Consider the following 21,249-nt stretch of genomic DNA (forward strand, 5'->3'; position numbering starts at 1 on the left):
AGTTACACAGGAGTGGCTACAGAGCTGAGACTTGAATCAGTTCTGGAGCCAAGGCTCCTAAACCTTGTCACACACTGCCTTCCCAGGATTGACTTCTCAGTCAGATTTCACCTGAGAAAAAGGATTTAGTTGCTAAAACAATGTTCAGAATTACTACATTACGTCATACTTGCTTTCTTGTGTAATCTAGTTCCCCCTCTTAAGTGTTTTAGAAAAATAATTTGTAAATCTAGATGTAGCTTTCTTGTATGTACTGCTGTGTTTCAATAAGGAAAGAAGATAGCTATATAATTTTTTATTTTGGAAAATTAAATCTGTAGGGAAAACAAGAACTTGTAGAGGGTTTGATCAAATGCAAAGGAGCATATTGATTTTTTTACAAAAGGATTCTTAATTTGAGGGAGCCCTACTTAAACTATTGCCTACATTCCAATTTCCCATAAATATTAGTCAACAAAGAATTACTGAGCACTTTTATGTAGTTAATACCAAGCTTGGAAGAAAATAGAAAACGTCCTTGCCTGTCAGGAAATTATAGTCTCATTTGATAAAAAACAAACAACACTGAATGTAGCAGAAAAACTAAAATTTGTGCGTGGACCACTAAATAGTGTGGTGTGAGAAGAAAGAGTGGGGTGAGTGTGTCCTTGATCGCAGGAGAAAGGAGGAGGAAGTTCCATCAGTTCCGAGACTTGTAACAACCTCTGTGCAGATAGTAAGCATTTTAGTGACCAGCATCCATGGTTTCACACTCAAGACATGGTTCAGGGAAACAGCTGGCAGCAAAGAATGATAACAGATTATAATAACTTTAAAATTTGGGACAGAATTAGCACTTACTTAAGCTAAATGGAGAGGTAAAAAACTGAAATATTTTAGGATTTACCTGGTAGATTTGAATACATTGCTTTAATATTATGTTTTGCAATTAAGGTGAGCTTTTTTGTGTTCTGATCCTTAATGAAGCAGTGTTCATTTTTTAAATACGAATGTTGCTTTCTTTTGTCCTCTCTTTTTTCTTTTGTCTGTCTTTATTATAAAAGTAACACATACCCATTTTTGAAAATTTGGAACCCATGAAGAAATAAAGGGGGGAGCTATTCACGGGTTGGGATCATACAAAGATAACAACTTTTAACTGCTGGTTAAACCTTTCAGTCTCACTAGGTGGTTGGCTTCTGAACTCAAGGCCAGTTATATCAACACCTTGCTGGCATTTGTATTTTAATTAAAAACCATTCTGCATCAGGAATCAGTGCTTGTTTTCCATATTTTTTTGTTTGCTGGTTTCATTTTTGAAAATCCTTCTTTTCTTATGCTCCCATCTTGGTGGAAAGTCCCGTTGGCTCTTTATTGGTGAGCACTGGGGCAATTCCATGAACTCTACTGGTTGTGCTTCCTTCTTCTTACTGTGAGAAGTAGATAGGAATTTGCCCACTATTATCACAAGCACCCCCTTCTTTCTGTTTCCTCTTTTACTTCCTTCTTCTCTTCTCACCCAGCCTCTGCAGCTAATGATTTCTCTCAGTGTATCCTGTTACAGGAGGTGGGAACAGGTGTGGCAGGAGCTGGAAGCCAGGGGTGGCCATGGCCATAATTTTGGATGAGCTGATTATAAATTTTGCTTCTGCTCAGTATGTATCATTCAGGTCATCAGATGCTGGTTCATAATGGGGCTTTTCTGCCTCTGCTAAGTTTAAATATAAGAGGTAGATCTTACTCAGGTGTATCTTACTTTAGGCTGGTGGTCATTCAGTACTGCTGGGGTATATGGTGCTAGGAGTTAAAGGGATTGTTGATTTAGGGCAGAGCTTACATTATGTAAGTATAAAGTCTGGCATTTTGAAGAGTTTTGGGAAAACAAAATTTATAAATGCAGGTTTGTCTGTTGGCTCTTTATTTTAGATCTGGGATCTGTCACAGATATTTTTTGCCACATGATGCCCTTCTACAGCTATGACATCCCTCACACTTGCGGACCTGATCCTAAAATATGCTGCCAGTTTGATTTTAAACGGCTTCCAGGAGGCAGATTTGGTTGTCCCTGGGGAGTCCCCCCGGAAACAATATATCTTGGAAATGTCCAAAACAGGTATGAAAATAATACATTTCATATGACAACATCTTGAACAAACAAGCATTAGTTGCTTGTTGCTGAAGGGGTGAATAAATGGGCTTCAGTAGCCAACATTATCCTCATTCAGGGTTTTCATTCAAACCAGATAGATGTAAAGCAACTAAAAAATGCCAGAGCCTTGATGATGCCTGTTACGTGCTAAGGCTTAATGGAAAGTGAACAATAGTAGATCAATATACAACGGATAATGGATAATGAACTGTTACTACTCTCTCCTTTGCCCTCATTATAAAAGTCTTCTGTGTTTGATTGATTTCATATACTTTTGTTGATAATAAAATTTCTGCTCTCTATTGTATAAATTGGTAAGAAAAGCAACCCAACTGCAAGCCCATATTTATTGAAATGGAACACATAAAGAGTGTAATTATTTGTTCCCTTAATAACAATTTCAGTAATAGTGAATGCTGCCTAGCCTGATGAATATACCTCTTTGCATCTTTGTGATGTGTTTGAATTACAGAAAACTTTAATTAGAAATATTTATACCTAAAGATACTTAAGTAAAAATCAAAGCAGTGAACATATTTTAAAGAAAATTGTGCTGATGATGGAATTATTAAATCAAGTTCCATATATTGCTTATTTTGGTGCTTTTAAAATTTGATTTCTCCGCTTAAAAATTAGTGGCATATACTGAATGCATTAAAATAAAACGTGTGTTATTATATAAACCACTCAATTCTGCTAGACAAACAATATGGCCTTTTAAATAAAATAAGATCTTTGCACTGTGCTTTGTCAAATGTATTTATTTAAAAAATTGTTTTTTAAATAACGAGTGTGAGGAGGAAGGTGAGATTGGATCTCTTTGCCTAGAGCAACTCCTTGTGATCATAAAGAAATTACTCCAGTGTGAACCTCGGTGGTGGACATAGAAGCGTTTTATTTTAGCATGGCTGCCTCCTTAAAGCATGGATCCTTACCATCAAAGTCTGACTTTCACAGTGGTTTTGAGAAACTATCCAAGATTAGGGATTAATTGTTTCATTTTCCTGGTTCCTACAGCAGGGAGAATCATTGAGGAACACTGAACAGACAGCCTACTTTCAGGGGTTAGGCTAGATAGAGAAAATAGTCCAGTATATTATGTAGGAAGAGGTGGGGGGGGGCGGGGCAGGGTTGGCCTGCCTGTTTCCTTGAGAAAACAGCTGTTTGTCACTGAATCAGGTATTTACACTAATCCTCTCAGCTCAGGTAGTCAGGGATAGGGAATTGCTTGAAGGGTATAGCCAGAAGCTCTTCATTTGGGGAGTCCCAGTATACCCATAGGTATTATGAACCCCCTCTTTTTTTGGAGGGGCGGGCTGCTGCGAGTACCTGAAAGGCATTTTAATGTGTAATCCTTTTGCTGTTCATCTGACCTTTCAAGAGCATACCTTGTGCTCATTCAGTTCCAGTGATTCTGAAAGTGGTTTCCAGGTACCTGGGGCCATACGGGTAAATGAATCTGTGTAATACTTGTGTAGATTAAAAAATATTATTCTAAGTCTTGAAATTTTAACCCTGCTGGTTATTTCACAGCCAAATATCACCTTTGTTTTGAACTTTGTGATGAATGGGGATCTAACACAGACTTTCCATCTTAGTGGCACTTGACTTTTTAACATCCTAAAGAAAGTGAAATTTAACTGCATTATACAGGTGATACATTTGATACATTTAGTTCAGCAGGTTCCTCTACTTTGAATATAAAGAAATACCATTCTTCGTCAATTTCAGTTTTTGGTATAGAACCATGTATGTTACATATGATGATGATTTACATGTTAGATGATTTTCCTGGTTCTGCTTGAGTTGACATTACTTACCTGGTAGAGTAAGTGAAGAGCAAATTACAGCTGCGCATCCTCAAATGTGATGTCGGTCAATTCATTCATCACCACTTTAAACCATATATTTAGTGAGTATCCACTGCCAGATGGTGTCGGTTGGTCCCTTGGCTTCCCTGGTGTTGACACTTTCTGAGCAGAAGCTTGAAAGTTAGGATCGTTGCTGAGTGGAAAAGGCACATCGTTAAGATTGGTGATTCCTTTCATTTTATGTGTTGTACACGTGTACAAGTAAAGTAGTAAACTCTGGGATGTGTTTAAATGATCACATATTCTCTTCTATGCTGGTTGTCTGAGGGATATTGTTGAATGCCCAATCATGGTATGTCACGCACTTATGATTTATATATTTGTTTTTTACTCTTATTTCTTTTGGTCTTTCTTATCTTTCTATGTGATTAATCTTGTATGTATTTTTTAACTATAAGTAATAATCTGAAATTGTTTTTGGTAAACTTAGAATATTAGTAAGTAAAAATATTACTAGTAAAAATTAAGTACTCTAACTAATGATAATCTCAGAAAAATGTACATTAAGTTATCTGAACATTCTGGTTATATTTATCAAGCTATTAAATTTTTGCTAATCATTTAATACTTGTAAAGCAGTTTTAATACTTGTAAAGCAAAACTTGTAATCTCTAAATAATTAGAGATTATTGCTATAAAGAGATCGTGTGAGGTTCTCAATTTAATTGAATGTTTTTTCATACTTTCTATAAAATGCCTCTTTCCATCATTGACGTCCTTTGAGTTTCTTTCATAAGTTTTTACATTGTGAATTAGAATTTACTTCTGGATCATCCTTGAAGTGAAAATTGGAATACTTGGTGAAAAGCATATTTGTCATTTATCATTAATTTCTTAAGCTTTGGTTTTATAAACATGGAGAACTACTCTAGTTCTGCTTGTTTAATTTTATTTTCATAAGCCCTTTCTACTTGTTTCTATTCTCAGACTTCCTCAGTTGGTGCCCATTCAGCATTTTCCAAAGGGTTTCCTGCAGAATACTAGAATATGAAATATAAAACATATCAGCAAGTTGTGTTTAGCTGACCTTTTGAGTCATGGGTTAGAGCCCAGGGACGTAGAAAACAAAGTAGCTCACTCGGGTCCTGAGCTGTATCTCTCAATCAGTATTGAGGACAGCATGAAAAATACCGAGATTATTGATGGCAGGTGTTAAGTGAATTGATTTTCTACCTTTAAGAAAGGAAATATGGGTCTATAATTGGTTTTATTCAAACTATATTTTTCATATGTTTGATCAGGCATTTTAGTATAAGAGAAAGAGATACTAAATCAAATCAAACTTCAAAGTTCACATAGTTGAGAAATCCAATTTATTGTCTTTGTGGACCATGTGGGATCCAGTCTCTGGCTGGGCTTTCAGAGGACATTGATGCCCTAGTAATTATATCCCAAAGTTGGTGTGTGACTTTCTTTCTCTAAAAATAATCCTTTGAGAAGCTATAGGTTTTTCCATCTGATTAGGAACTTATGAATATTTTAAATAGATAGGAAAATTACTATGTTAAAAAATCTGCTTCATAAATCACACTAACCTATGACATAGGTAAAATAGACAATTTCTTTTAATATAATATACTTTTAATAAGTTGTCCATTGTTCTTTCCTTAATACTATTTTTTTTTTTAAATTTTGTAGGGCTGAGATGCTTCTAGATCAGTACCGAAAGAAGTCAAAACTTTTCCGCACTACAGTTGTCCTAGCGCCGCTCGGAGATGATTTCCGCTACTGTGAACGCACTGAATGGGATCATCAGTTCAAGAATTATCAGCTGCTTTTTGATTATATGAATTCTCAACCTCGGTATAATGTTAAGGTAATGAGAAAATACATAATTATGATGCTGTATTTGAAGTTGAGCCTTCATTATTAAATGAAACTGAAAGAATAGCCTGAGTTGCTTTGTCCCACATCCCAGTATTTCTTAGAACATTTAGTTCTTGTGTACGAGTGTAATTCATGAAGAGGAAAATCACCTGCTACTCTAGTTCCATGTCCAAAGTCTTCCATTTCCTACCACCACTCCATGAAGTTTAGAGGACCATTACTTTTATGTGGTTGAAAACATGTACCTGCTAAGTTGTGATCCTCATTTTTCAATGGTACTCTGTTTTTCTACCAGCATTGACAATTTATTGTTTCTCTCTGACAATTGCATTTTTGTGATTTAGTGTTGTGACCGCAGATGAAGATGAACGTGTCATGAATTTTGCAAACAAATGTCCAGAGGATACACTAGCATTTTTCTTAGATGAGAAGACTTCTGAAATTAATCATTTGCCTGTAGTTTTCGCTTCTTTTTTCTTATGGAAAATTTAAAATGCACCCTAAATGAGAATAACACAACTACACCCCCTGCCACCCGGCAGTCCATGGGTTAGCTACAACACAGAGTCACTTTCCTTGTGCAGCTCTGCCTCACCGTCGTCTCACTCCTCTCCCTGGGATTGTTTTGGAGCAAGTTTCAGATGTCGTATAGTTTCATCTGTAATCATTTCAGTATCTCTAAATGATAAGGATTCTGTTTGAAAATATAATCATAATACCATTATCACATCTAAAAAATTAGCAACAATTTATTAATAGATTCAAATTTTCCTAATCTCCTAAAAGCATTTTTTAACAGATGCTTTGTGTGAGTCAAGATTGAAACAAGAGTTATATAATAGACCCTTTATGAGAAAATTAGTTATCCAACATGTTTATTATATTCACATACTAACTTTCAGGCAGTAGAATATCTGTGAAAATACTGTACAAGGGAAGTGATGTTACTGTGTAGGAAATTAGAAAGCTGGTAATGGACCACATTTTATGTAGTGAAAATTAGTTTATTAAGTAAACTTAAATACTATCAAATAGATCAATAAAATGTCAAGTTTATTTAAGATACTTAAAACTGAATTTCTACCAGATTATGAACTCTGAGCATCAGGATTATTTTTAAATCATCTCTGTAATAAGAATGTTCTCAAAGATGAACATTTGATAAGAGGAACACATGATGTACGTGGGTACTTTTTTTTTTGTCCTCATCCAAGGACATACTGATTTTAGAGAAAGGAGAAGCAAGTGAGAGAGAAGGGGAGGGAAACATTGATGTGGGAGAGAAACATCAATCAGTTGCCTCTTATGTGCGCCCCAGTGGGGACCAAACCCAGAACCTAGGCATGTGCCCTGATTGGGAATCGAACCTACAATCCTTTGGTTACAGGACAATGCTCCAACCAACTGAGCCACACCAGCTAGGGCTGTATTTGGGCATCTTATCTCTAACTACATCTTCCTGGGGAATGGTTTTGAGATCCATAAAAGGACCTGACTGAAGAATTAAACCCCAATTGTAGTATTTTACCTATTTCTTTCTTTGTTTGTACACTGGAACAATTTCTTTAAGCAATTTTTAAAATTGAAATGTCACATACATAGGAGAAGTGCACATACCATAAGTGTGCAAAGAATGTTTTCAAGTTTAAAAATCCCCATGTGACCAAGAATATTTACAGCATCCTGGAAGAGTCAGAAATCTGCAAATCATTACCAAGTCCTGCAAAAGTAATCATATTTTTACTTCTGTCACCATGATTAGTGTTGCCTCTTTTTAAATTTTATGAAAAGGGAATCTTAGGCGTGTGTTATTTTGTGTGTGACTTTTTTTTGCTCCACATTATGTTTGTAAGATTCATCCATGTTGTTGCATGTAGCGGTAGTCATTCATTTTTAATGCTGTGTATCTCTTTCCACTTGATAATATACTACCATATATCCATTCTAATGTTACTGGACTAGGTTGTTTCTAGTTCTTGTCTATGACAAATATGTGCTGGTTTTATTTTGTATTTCCCTGGTAGTTAATGACATTGAGCCTCTGTCTCTTACTTTATTGCCACTTGGGTACATTCTTTTATAAAGTGCCTATTTAAGTCTTTTGATGATTTTTTTTCTAAAATTGGGTTGTCAGTTTCTAACCATTTATAGTTCCTTTATGTATTTTGGATTGAATCTTTTTTCTGATAAAAGTTCTGCAAATATTATCTTCCCCTGTATAGCCTGTATTTAATTAATGCTGTCTTTTGATGAACACAAATTCTTAATTTTAATTAAATCTAATAAACCAGTATTTTCCTTTATGGTTAGTGCTTATATTCTATTTAGAAATTTTTGTTCATTCCATGGTAATGAATTTACGTTTCTTATGAAAATGTCCTCTGGAACCCTTACTGTTTTACCCTCAACATTTAGGTCTGTAGTCCATGTGGAATTGGTTGTTGTGAAGCACGTGAGGCTAGGAATCAGGATACCCATTTGCCCATGTGGATGTTCAGCATTTTTTATTGAAAAAAAACCCATAGTTTCCCTATTGCACTGCAGCAACATCTTTGTCATTAATGATGAGTTAGATTACATTCATGCGCATCTGTGTCTAAACTCTATTCGATTTTGTCTCTAACGAATCTCATCCTGTGTAATTACTACAGCTTTATAATAGATCTTACTATCTGGTACGATAAATCTTCTTGGTGGGATATTTAAAGTTACTTTGTCTAAGCTGAAAATTTAACGTTTACTATTTTTTTAATTGAAGGAAAAGCAGAAGTAATTGAATAGCTAAAATATTGATATTATACTAGCTAAGAGAGCCAGTTTGCCATTGATCATAACTTACTTAACAATTTATGTATTTTTCCTATATGATGTCCTGATACAGGGGTTGAGATTAAGGTTATATTTAAGATTTAATTGTTGCTGTTTAATATAAAAACCATATAAATATTTTTTCTTTGGTTATACTTGTATTTTTAGGTGGCCCAAACATTTACTTCATTTGAGCTACCAAGAGACTGGATAGAAAAACTTACTTTAAATATTTTCTTTTGAAACTACTCTAGCAGAGATAGAGATTATATTTCAGCTCTTTAAGACTGAATTGAATTTGTGCAAAAATCCACTAGACCACTTACATAAACTTTGCTCTCGGAAATTACAAAGTAGGAAGTATTTTCATCTTACCTAATAAAAATTAATTGAAATAGTTTTAAAAAGGAATAGTCAGTTGTTACTATAAACTCCATAGCATACCATGGTTTCCTAAAATTTGCAATGAAAGGGATTTTTGTTATCCAATAGAAATCCCTTATTATTTAGGTGAGCCAAGTACAACTTAGAAATATTTAGATTGCTGAATATTTTGCCACATTATACCTTTCTGAGATCATCTGTACATTCTGCTTCCTAGTAATGCGATTGAGGAAGAAATAATACTTAAAATATTAGCTAAAATCTATTAAGTACTGATTATTTGCTCTTAACTTCTTAAAGTGCTTCTCCTTATTTGTCTTATTTAATTATCCAAACATTTTCTGGTAGGTACTGTAATTATCCCCATGATAGATGAGGAAACTGAGACACAAACAGATTAACTTGCCCAGACACACTATATTAGATGAAGCCATGATAAAAGTGGATAATATAGTTGAAAATTGCTTTTATTTAATGTAAACATAGGATTTAGGAACAATCATCTATTTTGTTGTTATAAAATTTGTTGTATCACAATAAGATTATAATAATTTATACTTATATTACCAATGTTGTGTTTTCAGTTGAAATTTTGCATTTGCAACAGAGAAATAATAGCTAAAACTTACACCATTATTTACCAGTTATGTTTCTAAGCATTTTACTCAGAACTTCATTAGCTGTAACACAGAGAGACAGAGACACTATGAAAAACCACATGGTAAGGGTTAGAGATAGGATTCCAACCCATGCCACGTGGATCCAGGGTCTTTGCTGCTCTTAACCACTCTGCTAGTGTGCTACTCACTTTTTAGAACGACTTTTAATAATTTTTCTGCCACACTGAGTCAAAATGACTTTCAATATCTGTGTGTATATGTATAAAGTAGGAAACAACACAAGTTAGCATCTTTTTTATTAAAAGGAACACATTCCCTATTGAATTCTCTATTTCTAAAAACACTGTTTTAACATTTGTTTATAAGGTTTGGCATAATGTTTCTCTTTTCTTTTGATTAATAAAATAGTTCATATAACGATGAATTTATGTACTGGGAATGTAAATCATTAGTCAGAAAGACCTATTCATTTGAGCATTCAGCTTGCTACTCTTTGTGTTTTACCTCTCTACTCACTGTCACCTGCTCATAGAGGAAGTCCATGTTTTAAAAAAATGACCGGCTGTGCTCGGGGTTTCTCCCTTCTGCCTTATAGGAATGCAGACCGAGGGGGAGGGGAGAGCAGAGTAGGGTATGTGCATATGACATGTGAAAGTACTTAATGACTAACAAAACTTATTATTTCAGACTTCTGGAATATTTTACTCAAAATATGTCTTTTATTTTTGATATTTCCTCCATCTTTCATTCATCTCTGAATTATTCCATGCCCTGATCATTGAACATTTTGAAATTCTACAGATATGCGAGGAGTTTTTCGGATCCACAAATTTGAAGATCTACGTAACTCTTCCTCTAACTGCTTAGGCATGCAAGTTTTCTCTTAGCTTAATTTGGGACTTGATGCAAGTAAGAGTCACTGAGTATTTCCCCCTGCTTTTGAGTTTTGTTACATCTGAGGCACATATTCATCTTTACTTGGAAGCTTATCTTAAATATTTATTAGTAACTTTTCATTTTAGTGCAAAAGTAATTTTAAGGTAACTATGAATAATTGAAGTACAGCCTTTTTTTTTTTTTTTAAACTAGATACAGTTTGGGACTTTATCAGATTATTTTGATGCCCTGGATAAAGAAGATGCAACTAGCAGAAAGAATAGCCAGTCCATGTTCCCTGCGCTGAGTGGAGATTTTTTCACTTACGCTGACCGGGATGATCATTACTGGAGTGGCTACTTTACATCCAGACCTTTTTACAAACGAATGGATAGAATATTGGAATCCCATTTAAGGTACATTTACCTTCCAAGAGCTGCACGTAGTTATTCATGTCTTTTATGTTGTCATAGCCTTTTTGTAGAGTTTTGTGTAATGTACAACATTTATGGAGTGCCAGGATGTGTTTAATGTAATTGTGAAATTCTAATGAAATCAGAGCTATGTCTCCAAAGTATAATCAGATTATTACATGGGTTTATCTGGAAGGCAAAGCAGTTTATATAATTAGTTTTTCTGGGAGCTGAATCCTGTGTTTTATATTTTTTAATTGATTTCCTGTGTTATCGGCACACCGTGATAATATTCAGTGACATTGCCATGTGTGTCTGCAGGTCAGTAATCTACCTGAATTACGGGAAACGGGGGCATGGGTCAAAAGGAGCAAATAGGGCCTGTCAGTGGCCAAAATGTGGGCCCCAAAATACATATGGCAAAATGAATGTATTTTGTAGATGACAGAACCTTAGAGGCCTCATCTCAGTCCTTATTTATTTATTTGAAACACATTTCTATAGGTGTGATTTTCTGCTTAGAAGAACAAAACTTATAAGAGATGAGAACTGATGGAGGCAGAGTGAAAAAAAATTAAACTGACATGAGGAAGACAGAAAAGTCAATGGAAAACATACAAACACTGTATACCAGCATTATCCAGTAGAGCTTTCAATCACTGTCCAATAGAACAGTCTGCAGTGTCAGAAATATTCCATTTCTGCACTGGCTAGTGTGGCAGCCACTGGCCACATATAACTATTGAGCATGAAATGTGACCAGTATGATTGAAGAACTGGATGAGTTTCATTTAATTTTAATTAATTCAAATGTAAGTAGTCACATGCAGCTGGTGGCTATCACAGTGCAGAGTACAGTTTTAAGTAACTGAGTCTCGTTTTTGATAAAGATAAATTACCCCAGGGATTTGTATGTGTGTATAGCCCAGGACAGCTATTAATTTTCATGATGAATTCATTTTCAGTTCAGTTCAAATCATGAATTCATGATGATTAATTTTCATGATGGATCTCAGTATTAAAAGCAAAAAGTTATATCCACCCTTTTCTTTGCACTAGTGGAAACAATACAGTTTGGAAAGCATTTTTTAAAAAACATGAATTTCTTAAAGAGCTGTACTTGGTATAATAGTATGTTTTTTTAACTATTTTACTGTTGTGCTACTGTTATCATTATTACAAAAGGCTAACCTTCTTTGACTGTTTTTAGATATTCACAAATATGCCAGATGAATACATTATTTTTTAAAGATTTTATTTATTTTTAGACAGAGGAGAAGGGAGGGAGATAGAGAGGATGAGAAACATCAACGTGTGATTGCCTGTCATGCACCCCCTACTGGGGACCAGATCAGCAACCCAGGCATGTGCCCTGACTGGGAATTGAACCAGCAACCTTTTGGTTCAAAGGCCAGCACTCAGTCCACTGAGGCATACCAGCCAGGGCCCAGATGAATACATTATTATTGTATTTATAATAAAAGAATACATATTATAGAGATTTGCACATTTTACTAAATAATAGAATATTAGTTATCTGTTATGTTATTCTGAATTGTCTGCTAAAAACAGAGGCAGTATTAAATAACGTAGAGATTCCTTTGGACCCCTGAATGATTTTTGAGTGTCAGGTGTTTTTTTGTGGCAAAGAGTTATGAATGTTAGTTCAATTTTAATATATATTGAACATATTTAAGGTGAAGTAGTAACTATGGGTACTATAATTTGAAAATTCTGCTGCTTTAAAATAAACAACAAAAAAACATGCCCTGACCAGTGTGGCTCAATTGGTTGGAGCATTATCTGTAATCAAAAGTTTGTGGGTTCACTCCCCCCATTTTGGTGCATATGGGCGTGTACAAGAGGCAACCAATTGATGCTTCTCTCTCTCCTTTCCCCTCTGTCTAATATCAAAAAATGTCCTCAGGTGAGGATAAAAAAATAATAAGGATAAAAAAATTATAATAAAAGTAAATAAAATAACAAAAATTGTGAATTTCATAATTAATATATTTGAGTATAAGTTTATTGTCTGACAATAGTGATATTTCATCCTAATGCTCACTTGTAAAAAATTTGGATAAGATAGAAAAGTATAAAGGATAAATATTCTTAAAGTCTACTTCCTTACATTTTCAAAACCAGGAATATATGCTGAATATATGTATGAACATATATACACAATTTCTTTATTAATTTAAATTTAGTGACTCTTACACTGTAAATTTCAGAAGGGTTAGAATTTAAAAGTGGAGATTATTTAGTATCTTTTCATTATTTCAACTATTTAAAGGAATTTACTTTTTAAAAAAGCACTGTAAATCTCTCCTTTTTCCTGATATCTTAATACATTGGCAAGCTACCTTGATTTTTCTCTCTATTGTCCTTAACATGTTTTGCATAAAGAACCCTCTTATATTTTTTACTCCATCAAGCAATGACTCTTTTTTAAAGAACTTTTTATAATCCTATCTGTAATCATATCCTCTGATGGAAAAAAAAAGATGAAAATTATAAATCCCATATTTTGGCTCAAAAGCTATTCTGAAGCTAACGTGTTTCATTCTTTAAAATAAATGAGAAAAGACAGCATTATGTTTTATCATCTTTCAGTTTGTATTGTTAAATTCTTTATAGTTGTATGTTACTATTCAGCATTTAGACTCACTCTTGTCACTGAACTATCAAGCTATCATATTTCTGCTTCTCCTTTACTGTTAGTGTCCCACTCATGTGACGGTGCATTTGCCAGCCACCTCCCCTCCTAATGTACACTCCGGAGAGTAAATGGCTTTCTGTAGATGAAGCTCACGGCACATGTCTCACTGCTCTTGGAGAGAATAAAGGAAAGAAACATTTTTCTAGTTGTTACTGCTGTGTTGAGATATTTTTTCCTTATGTTATACATAAATAAGCCTGTCTTGCTGCCAGTAGGTACTGGCTTCTTTCCAGAACCATCTAGAATCTGAGCCCTTTGTATAAATATAGCAATGATGTTCTTTGATGATGAAGAATTTAGATTTATTAGCTAGATACCTTGGGGGTTTTATAGAACTGTTTGTTACCAATATCTTATAAATTGTACTAAGATTGTAGATTTTTAAAAACCACATTTGAAAATGTGTCAATGCCATGTATTTAAAATAGTAAACTAAAATGATTGTTTTCAATTAAAAATTAATGACTTTTATGCATGCAGGTCCGCTGAAATTCTGTACTATTTCGCCCTGAAACAAGCTCAGAAATACAAGATAAATGCATTTCTTTCATCATCCTATTATACAACGCTTACAGAAGCCAGAAGGAATTTGGGGCTGTTTCAACATCATGATGCTATCACAGGAACCGCGAAAGATTGGGTGGTTGTGGACTATGGTACCAGGTAATACAGTTATTGAAAAGTTATCTGAAAACCAAATCTTTTAAAGTTTTGGGTCATGAGCTCATATATTTTGATGAGGTTCTTAATGTATATCAGACCATATTAATAATAATATTCCTTAAAATATTTCTATAGAAAAAAAGCACCAATTTTCAAAGAATTTTTCAAGAAACTTGTTGACAAAGTACTAGCTGTCTCAACTTTTTATTGCACTGCATTTCTACAAATGGAGTAGTAAAACATTATTATAAAACTAGTCCCATTTTCTCCCAAGTATCATGTGGTACCTTCTTGACTAAGGATTTGGTATCAAAATACTAGTTATAAACCAGGAAGATAAAGAGCTACACTTCATTGTATAGAAATTTAATTTCATTCTATTTCATTTCCAGTTGTCTGTTTAGAGGGACATTGATGAAAAAGAGTAAGCCTAGAAGCGTAGCCAGCAAGTAGAAGAAACATTGTCATACATGAAGGATATAAGGTATAGGAATGAGAAGGGATGGCCCAGCTATTGATATCAAAGCCATCTGCAGCATTTGCAGGTCTGTGAGATGGATGAGGAAGTAGAAGGACAGTTATTTTTATATTGCAGAATTAGAAACAATGAGTGCAAGCCTTGGCTCAGAAAACAGAAGATTTTTGTAAACAGTGCTTCCCAATAGTGGAAAGGTCTATCTTTTGTAAGATTTCCATCATCATGCTAGAGTTTGGGTTGCCATTCCTTAGGGTCAGTGCAGAGGAGATTCTTACACTGGGGAAAGAGTTTTGCTGATTGTTTCACTATACTTTATATTATTTCTTCCAGATTTTTTTTTTTGCTATCAACAGTTGGATGCTTTGATAATATTGTAAAATAATTAAAAAGTACTGTAATTTTCTTATACAATAGTATAGATTTAAAGTAAATCTCTTTTTTATATAAAAATTGATACACAACTTATCTTACTAGTTGTAATAACTACCAATTAAATTTTGTTAGAATATTTTGACTGCCTTTCTAGAAATTTGGGGGGAAATATTCTTGAGGTTCCATTAGTTAACCCGAGTCCTTAAAAACATATATGAAGGGTAGTATCTTGAATACCTTCTCAGTTTTCTTGTGGCATATTTATTTGGCACCCATCTTGAGGCTTAAGCCGAACTTAAGTGGAAAACACTCAGTGGATGGTAATGGTGTTGGTATTTCTCCCACAGAAAACAGTTTCGGGGGGGTGCCTCTAGCATTTTTGAAAGTAGAGTCAGATTTTCCATTCTTTCTCACTTGTTCCTGTCTTCCTGATACATTGAGAGTTTAAACGTGAGGCTGCTTAGAATCGGGCCAGAGGTTCTAAGAGGAAAAAGAGAAGTCATTCTCCTGCACAGCCTGCTGTCTCTCTCGCTGTGGCTGCCATGTTGAAAGAGATCTGGGTACAGGTCATTGAGTTTTTGCTATAGAACATTTTCTGTCTCATCACCTTCACAGAAGGCCTGTCATTATATCTTCCATGTGTTTGGTATTACGTTTAGCTTTTAAAAACATCCCTGAACAAAATTGCATCTTAGAGAAAAAAAAAACCAATAATTCTCAAATTGAACTTGACATTTGTGTATTTGCTTTGCAAGCACTTCACACTTCATTGAAAAGTCATAAACAATTATCAAATCATTATCACAGATATTTTAAGTTTTACATTTCAAAGTAAGATAATTATAAGCAGAGGCAGCTAGCCTTTGATGTCCTCTTGTTTTTGGACTGTTGACCACTGTTTATTCAGTTGTTAGCAGATGTATCCCTATGAAGAAGAGTATGAGTTAGGTATTGCATGTGACTGCTAGTAACTGCAACTCAAAACAGAATAATTCCTATCCTACTTATTTTCATGCTGTATGAAAGAAGTCTGCAAGTCACCAGTTCACATATGACAACCCCTTTTAGCTCTCTCTTCTGCCATCCAAGGGTGACTTTTAAGAGTCATGCTCTCAACAGTAGATTGAATGTTTATATAATTCTAAACTGGAGAGGAAGATACATCATGGCATATTTGGAGGTTAATTCTATTCATGGCATAAAAAATTAATTAGACCGGGGCAGTGTTTATAATAGATGTTCAGCTTAAAAGTGAGTAGAGGGACTGTGTGGAAGAGAAGAAGCAATGGTAATGAGGTCAGTTACAGAAAGATTTAGAATTTGTCAAGTTGCGATTAAGATAAGTAGGAGAAAAAATGAACAAAGAGTTAAAGTGTGAGGGTCCCAACGTATAGATCAAACTTGGTATGACAAGCAAGATAACATCTCCTTGAAACAGTAGCAATGATAACAAACTAGAAAACTGATTCCTAATTGGTTCCATGAACTGCTGCATAATAACAGGGGAAGGACATGTTAGCAAATTGGAGGCTCTCAGAAATCCCACATTGATTTTAAGTTCTGAAATATTTAAAATTTTGTTGTATCAGTGTTTCCCAAATTAATTTACTATGTTTAGTTTTCTTTTGTTTTAAACAAAGCTTTATACATCCTGAGGAAGCGTTTGGGGAATTCTGTCGAGTCTTCAGTGCTCATTTCACTGGAAGACTGCATGTTTCTGTGCCTGGGCCAGGAATAATGCTGCAGTGAACGTAGGGGTGAACGTATATCTTTGCGGATAAACGTTTTCAAAATTTTTAGGCAGATAGCCAGAAGAGGGGTTGCTGCGTCACACAGTAACTCTGTTCTTAATTTGTTGAGGAACCTCCATCCTGTTCTTCGAAGTGGCTGTATCAGTTTACATTCCCCCCAGCAGTGAATGAGGGGTCCTTTTTCTCCACAATCTCTGCAACACTTGTTATTATTTGACTTGTTAATAATGGCCATTCTAACAGGTGTGAGGTTTTGATTTGCATGATTTGCACACACAGTGTAATAATATACAGGTGATGTAGTATAGAATTGTACACCTAAAACCTATATAATTGTATTAATCAGTGTTACCCCAATAAATTTAGTTAAAGAAAAAAAATTTTTTAAGTACAAAATAGACTGCATGTGTGCTTTTAGGATACGAACATTGATTCTTGGCATTCACTCAGTTTCATTAAGACACATTAATATACTGTAATGCATGTAAGGTTTTAGCTAGTATAGAACGTGACTCTTATTTTGCAGGTTCAGAGAACCTAATAAAGATAACCACATAGATCATAAAAATAAACGTAGATCGAGGGACTTGTGTCCATAACTGAATTGTATTCATTTATAGTCTTTTAGTCTGGTGAGAATACTTGCTGCCATCTAGGTAACATTTGAATAGAATGAGAAATTTAGCTGCATGATGGCCTGAAGTCAAATCCGTGAGATTTTAATACTATAGTTATAGATTTGCCATGTACATGTATTTGATTAATAACTTGCTCATGATCACTTACATATTTGAAGGTAATCTTAATGCTCCGCGAAAATAAGTTATTTCTAACTCTTCCACATTTTTTTGTTGTTGAATGCCAACAAAAATGTATTTAATGCACAGATCCAAATATTAGCTTCCAGTGTTTGGGAAGATAATATAATCACTCTACAAAAATAATAGATTGAGTCTGATGGTTAATTAAAAACATTACTAGCGAAGTTTCTTTATAGATTTTTCCAAAATGAGTTTACTTAGGAATGCCTGCTCTATAAATCCTTAAAACAATAAAACTGAATTTGAAAAGAAACTTCAAGCAAGTTTTTTTTCCCATATGTAGTGCTTCAGCAATAGCTAGTAGTAAACCCAAATTGTATTCCACAATTGATTTTGAATCAGTTGATTTGTAAACACCCTTTGGTTCCTCAGACATAAAACATCCTTTGGTTCCTCAGTTAATACACAAATATAGTTAATACATAAAATTTACAGTTCAAATACAGTTAATAAGTTCAATGACAGAGATAAGTAACAAGGACAAAGACAATTTCATTTTCCAGATCTGTGAAAAATTAACTTTTTTCTAGTTTTTTGAACAAGAACTTGAAACTAAATTTAATAAAATACCTATTTGATTTTTTCAGGAATTTGAGTTCTTTGATGTGTATATATGGATTGAATTGAATTTTTTGAATAAGAGTTAATCTCATGTCTTCTTTTGTTGTTTCAGTGCTTGTTAAAGATTTTTCAAAGGTGAAATATCAAATCATTGCTTCAGAAAGCTATTGGGGTAAACATTGGATATTCTTTTATTTGGTATGATACTCATAGCAAGTATAGGTGCACTATATAGGTAGTTTGAATAGGTTTATGTGTTTCAGGCATGTCCAGAAAGTTTTGTATTTTAAATAAATTCTGATCAGTGTTATATTTTGATTAACCTTTTTTTCTTCTAAGTAAACTAAGGTTGGGGGCAAAAATGCCAATTCATTACAGGATCATTCTCAGTTTCACTTTGTGAATACAGGGTGAAGGTAATGGGGGCTTGACCACTATTAAATAAATTGAAAATACATACCTATTTTTAAAGTACTTCTCAGACCAGTAAACTTTTTCGTTCACAGACTCTTTTATTCGTTAATGAATTTGAAGATGATAATTGGATATTCTGCACTATTTCTTCTTTTGAAGGACAAACACTCGTACGAATCTTACACTTCTGATATTCTCCTAGAAATGGTTAGTCGATATCTCTTATATTCATTATAAAAATGTGTGATTCTTTTGTTCTCAGATCCAAAAAGGAGGTGAGAAACTTAGTGAAACGACATGGAAAAATAATTTTTTGTACATTATTTTAAATAATTTGCATTACTTTATATAAATTACATGTGTGTTCTTCTTTCCTGTTAGTTTGCCTGTATTTGATTTATGGTGTATATTTTGTTCTGACTAAATCTAAGCATGAAAAATAAAATAAATATTTCAATGTATGTGAAACATACAGGCTGTAGAACACTATTAAGATGATAGTGTAAGGTAACTAGACATTACAAATAACTGTTTTGCTGGACATTAAATGGAAGACCCTTGATATTTGAACTTCTGTAAATCCTTAGTCTTCTTTTGCTAAAATTCCATTTGAATAATCCTAAATTGTCTTCTGGTCTCAGGCTAAGTCCATGCGTGCTATGGGCAGTGCTGAGATATGCATAACAGTAGAGAATTGATTGAGGATTGAGGACAGTAGCTGTTAGCCTCAACCTCTGCACCTGGTTGTATGGGCCTTGAAAGAGTTATAACATCCCTGAGCCCTCCTTCATCTATCTGTAATATGTGACGATACTATCTGCCTTGTTTAGTGCTGTTAATAGAATCTGAGGAGCTAATAAAACATACTCCGAAAGGAAGAAAATGCTCTCTCTTGCAGCAGAACAGTTGAGAAAATGTTCTATTGCCTCCCTCTTTACACTTCCACTTGGGCACTTGGATATTTTGTGATTTATTTGTCATTAGAATCTATTGTGAATGATAGACTTTGACATTTATATGCAATTTAAATTTACACATATGGAATCAGATATTTTCATATACTGTTGTTTATAATCAAATCATGATTATACATTTTCACATTAAAGTAAAAAATACAGTAAATAGACATATTTCTTAAGAATATGAAACATAGGCTACAAAAGTAAAGTAGTAAACTTTTTGCAAAATTTTCTTTAGAACTAGATTTATTTGGTTCCTAATTGGAACTACCCATATGTACTCTAGTCCCTATTATATCCATGGTACTTGACATTTAAATATGTACATATGAGGTCTGTCTGGAAAAAGCCCAGCCATTGTTATAACTAGAACCGTTTGCATGACATCAATGTAACCTGGCGGCCAAGGTGAGTGGACTGGAATATGTATGCGTGAACAATGGCGACTTCACTGTACTAGTCAGTGGGGGCATTAGACACCATTGAGTGAGCATGTGTACTGCGTGTCTCATTCAAAAGACTGAGTGAGTAGAGCAACGAATCTGCAACATATTTTGCCTTAAGCTTGAACATTCCTCTGCAGAAACTATTTGGATGATTCAGAAGGCTGCAGTTGTGGGCAACTGGTGCTTGGCAGCTTCATCAAGAGAGTATGTCCGCTCAAGTATCATGTGTCATGCGGAGTATTTTGGTGAAACATCAAATCACCCAGGCTTCCCCCTAAGCCCAGATTTGGTGCCTTGTGACTTCTGGCTTTTCCCAAAACTAAAATCACCTATGAAAGGGAACAGATTTCAGACCATCAATGAGATTCAGGAAAATATGTCAGGGCAGCTGATGGTGATTGGGAGAACTGTGTGAGGTCCCAAGGTGCCTACTTTGAAGGGGACAGAGGTGTCATTGCTCTATGTACAATGTTTCTTGTATCTTGTATCTTTGATAAATATCTCTATTTTTCATATTACTTGGCCAATACTTCCTGGACAGACCTTGTATACATGCATCACATAGAATTATTTATTTTGAACTTTGATGGGCATTTTGTAGCTGGAAAGAGGAGTTTTTAATCCTATTTTGCCCTTTCCAAGATTTTTGCAAGATAATAATATATGGATAATTTTAAAACTTGTTTTGAAAGTAAAATAAAAACTTCTGTTCATTTTTATAGGATTCAAAACAAAAATCACAAAGTTCTCTGCCACAAAAAAATGTAATAAAGCTGGGTGCGGAGCCGAGGTAAATACATTTCTCATATTCTTTTACTACTTTTCTGTCTTTACTTCTCTGTCCTTCATGGTTCTTTTCTCTAGTCAGCTTATATTTGAAAGTGGTATTTTATTTAATCAATTTATTAATTTAAAAAAATTTTCTGAAGAAATGGGTTTTCTCTCATGACCGTGTCATGGTCAGTCTAATAGTTAACATATATTGGGCATGAGATGGTAAATATGTAGCTTTATGATAAAATGACCTTGTCTTTTTCACACTGATTATTTTTATATTATGTTCTTTCTTTATTAACTTTTTGTTTATTTTGAGTAATCCCTATTTTTTAAATGAAGAAACTCAATTATTATTAGGAGA

General features: G+C 34.2%; 1 protein-coding gene across 2 annotated transcripts in view; it reads left to right on the forward strand.

Annotated features, from left to right (window-relative positions):
* MAN2A1 (mannosidase alpha class 2A member 1) overlaps window positions 1-21,249 on the forward strand; it is a 158,214-nt gene that overhangs the window by 68,204 nt on the left and 68,761 nt on the right. For both annotated transcript variants that reach the window (XM_024563305.3, XM_045197679.2), the window contains 6 exons: window positions 1,906-2,092; window positions 5,638-5,815; window positions 10,728-10,930; window positions 14,127-14,309; window positions 18,799-18,913; window positions 20,834-20,901. In XM_024563305.3, the coding sequence (XP_024419073.1) occupies window positions 1,906-2,092; window positions 5,638-5,815; window positions 10,728-10,930; window positions 14,127-14,309; window positions 18,799-18,913; window positions 20,834-20,901 (934 nt within the window). The remainder of the gene's footprint in view (window positions 1-1,905; window positions 2,093-5,637; window positions 5,816-10,727; window positions 10,931-14,126; window positions 14,310-18,798; window positions 18,914-20,833; window positions 20,902-21,249) is intronic.

Source organism: Desmodus rotundus, chromosome 1 (assembly GCF_022682495.2).
Source record: "Desmodus rotundus isolate HL8 chromosome 1, HLdesRot8A.1, whole genome shotgun sequence".
Lineage (NCBI taxonomy): Eukaryota > Metazoa > Chordata > Mammalia > Chiroptera > Phyllostomidae > Desmodus > Desmodus rotundus.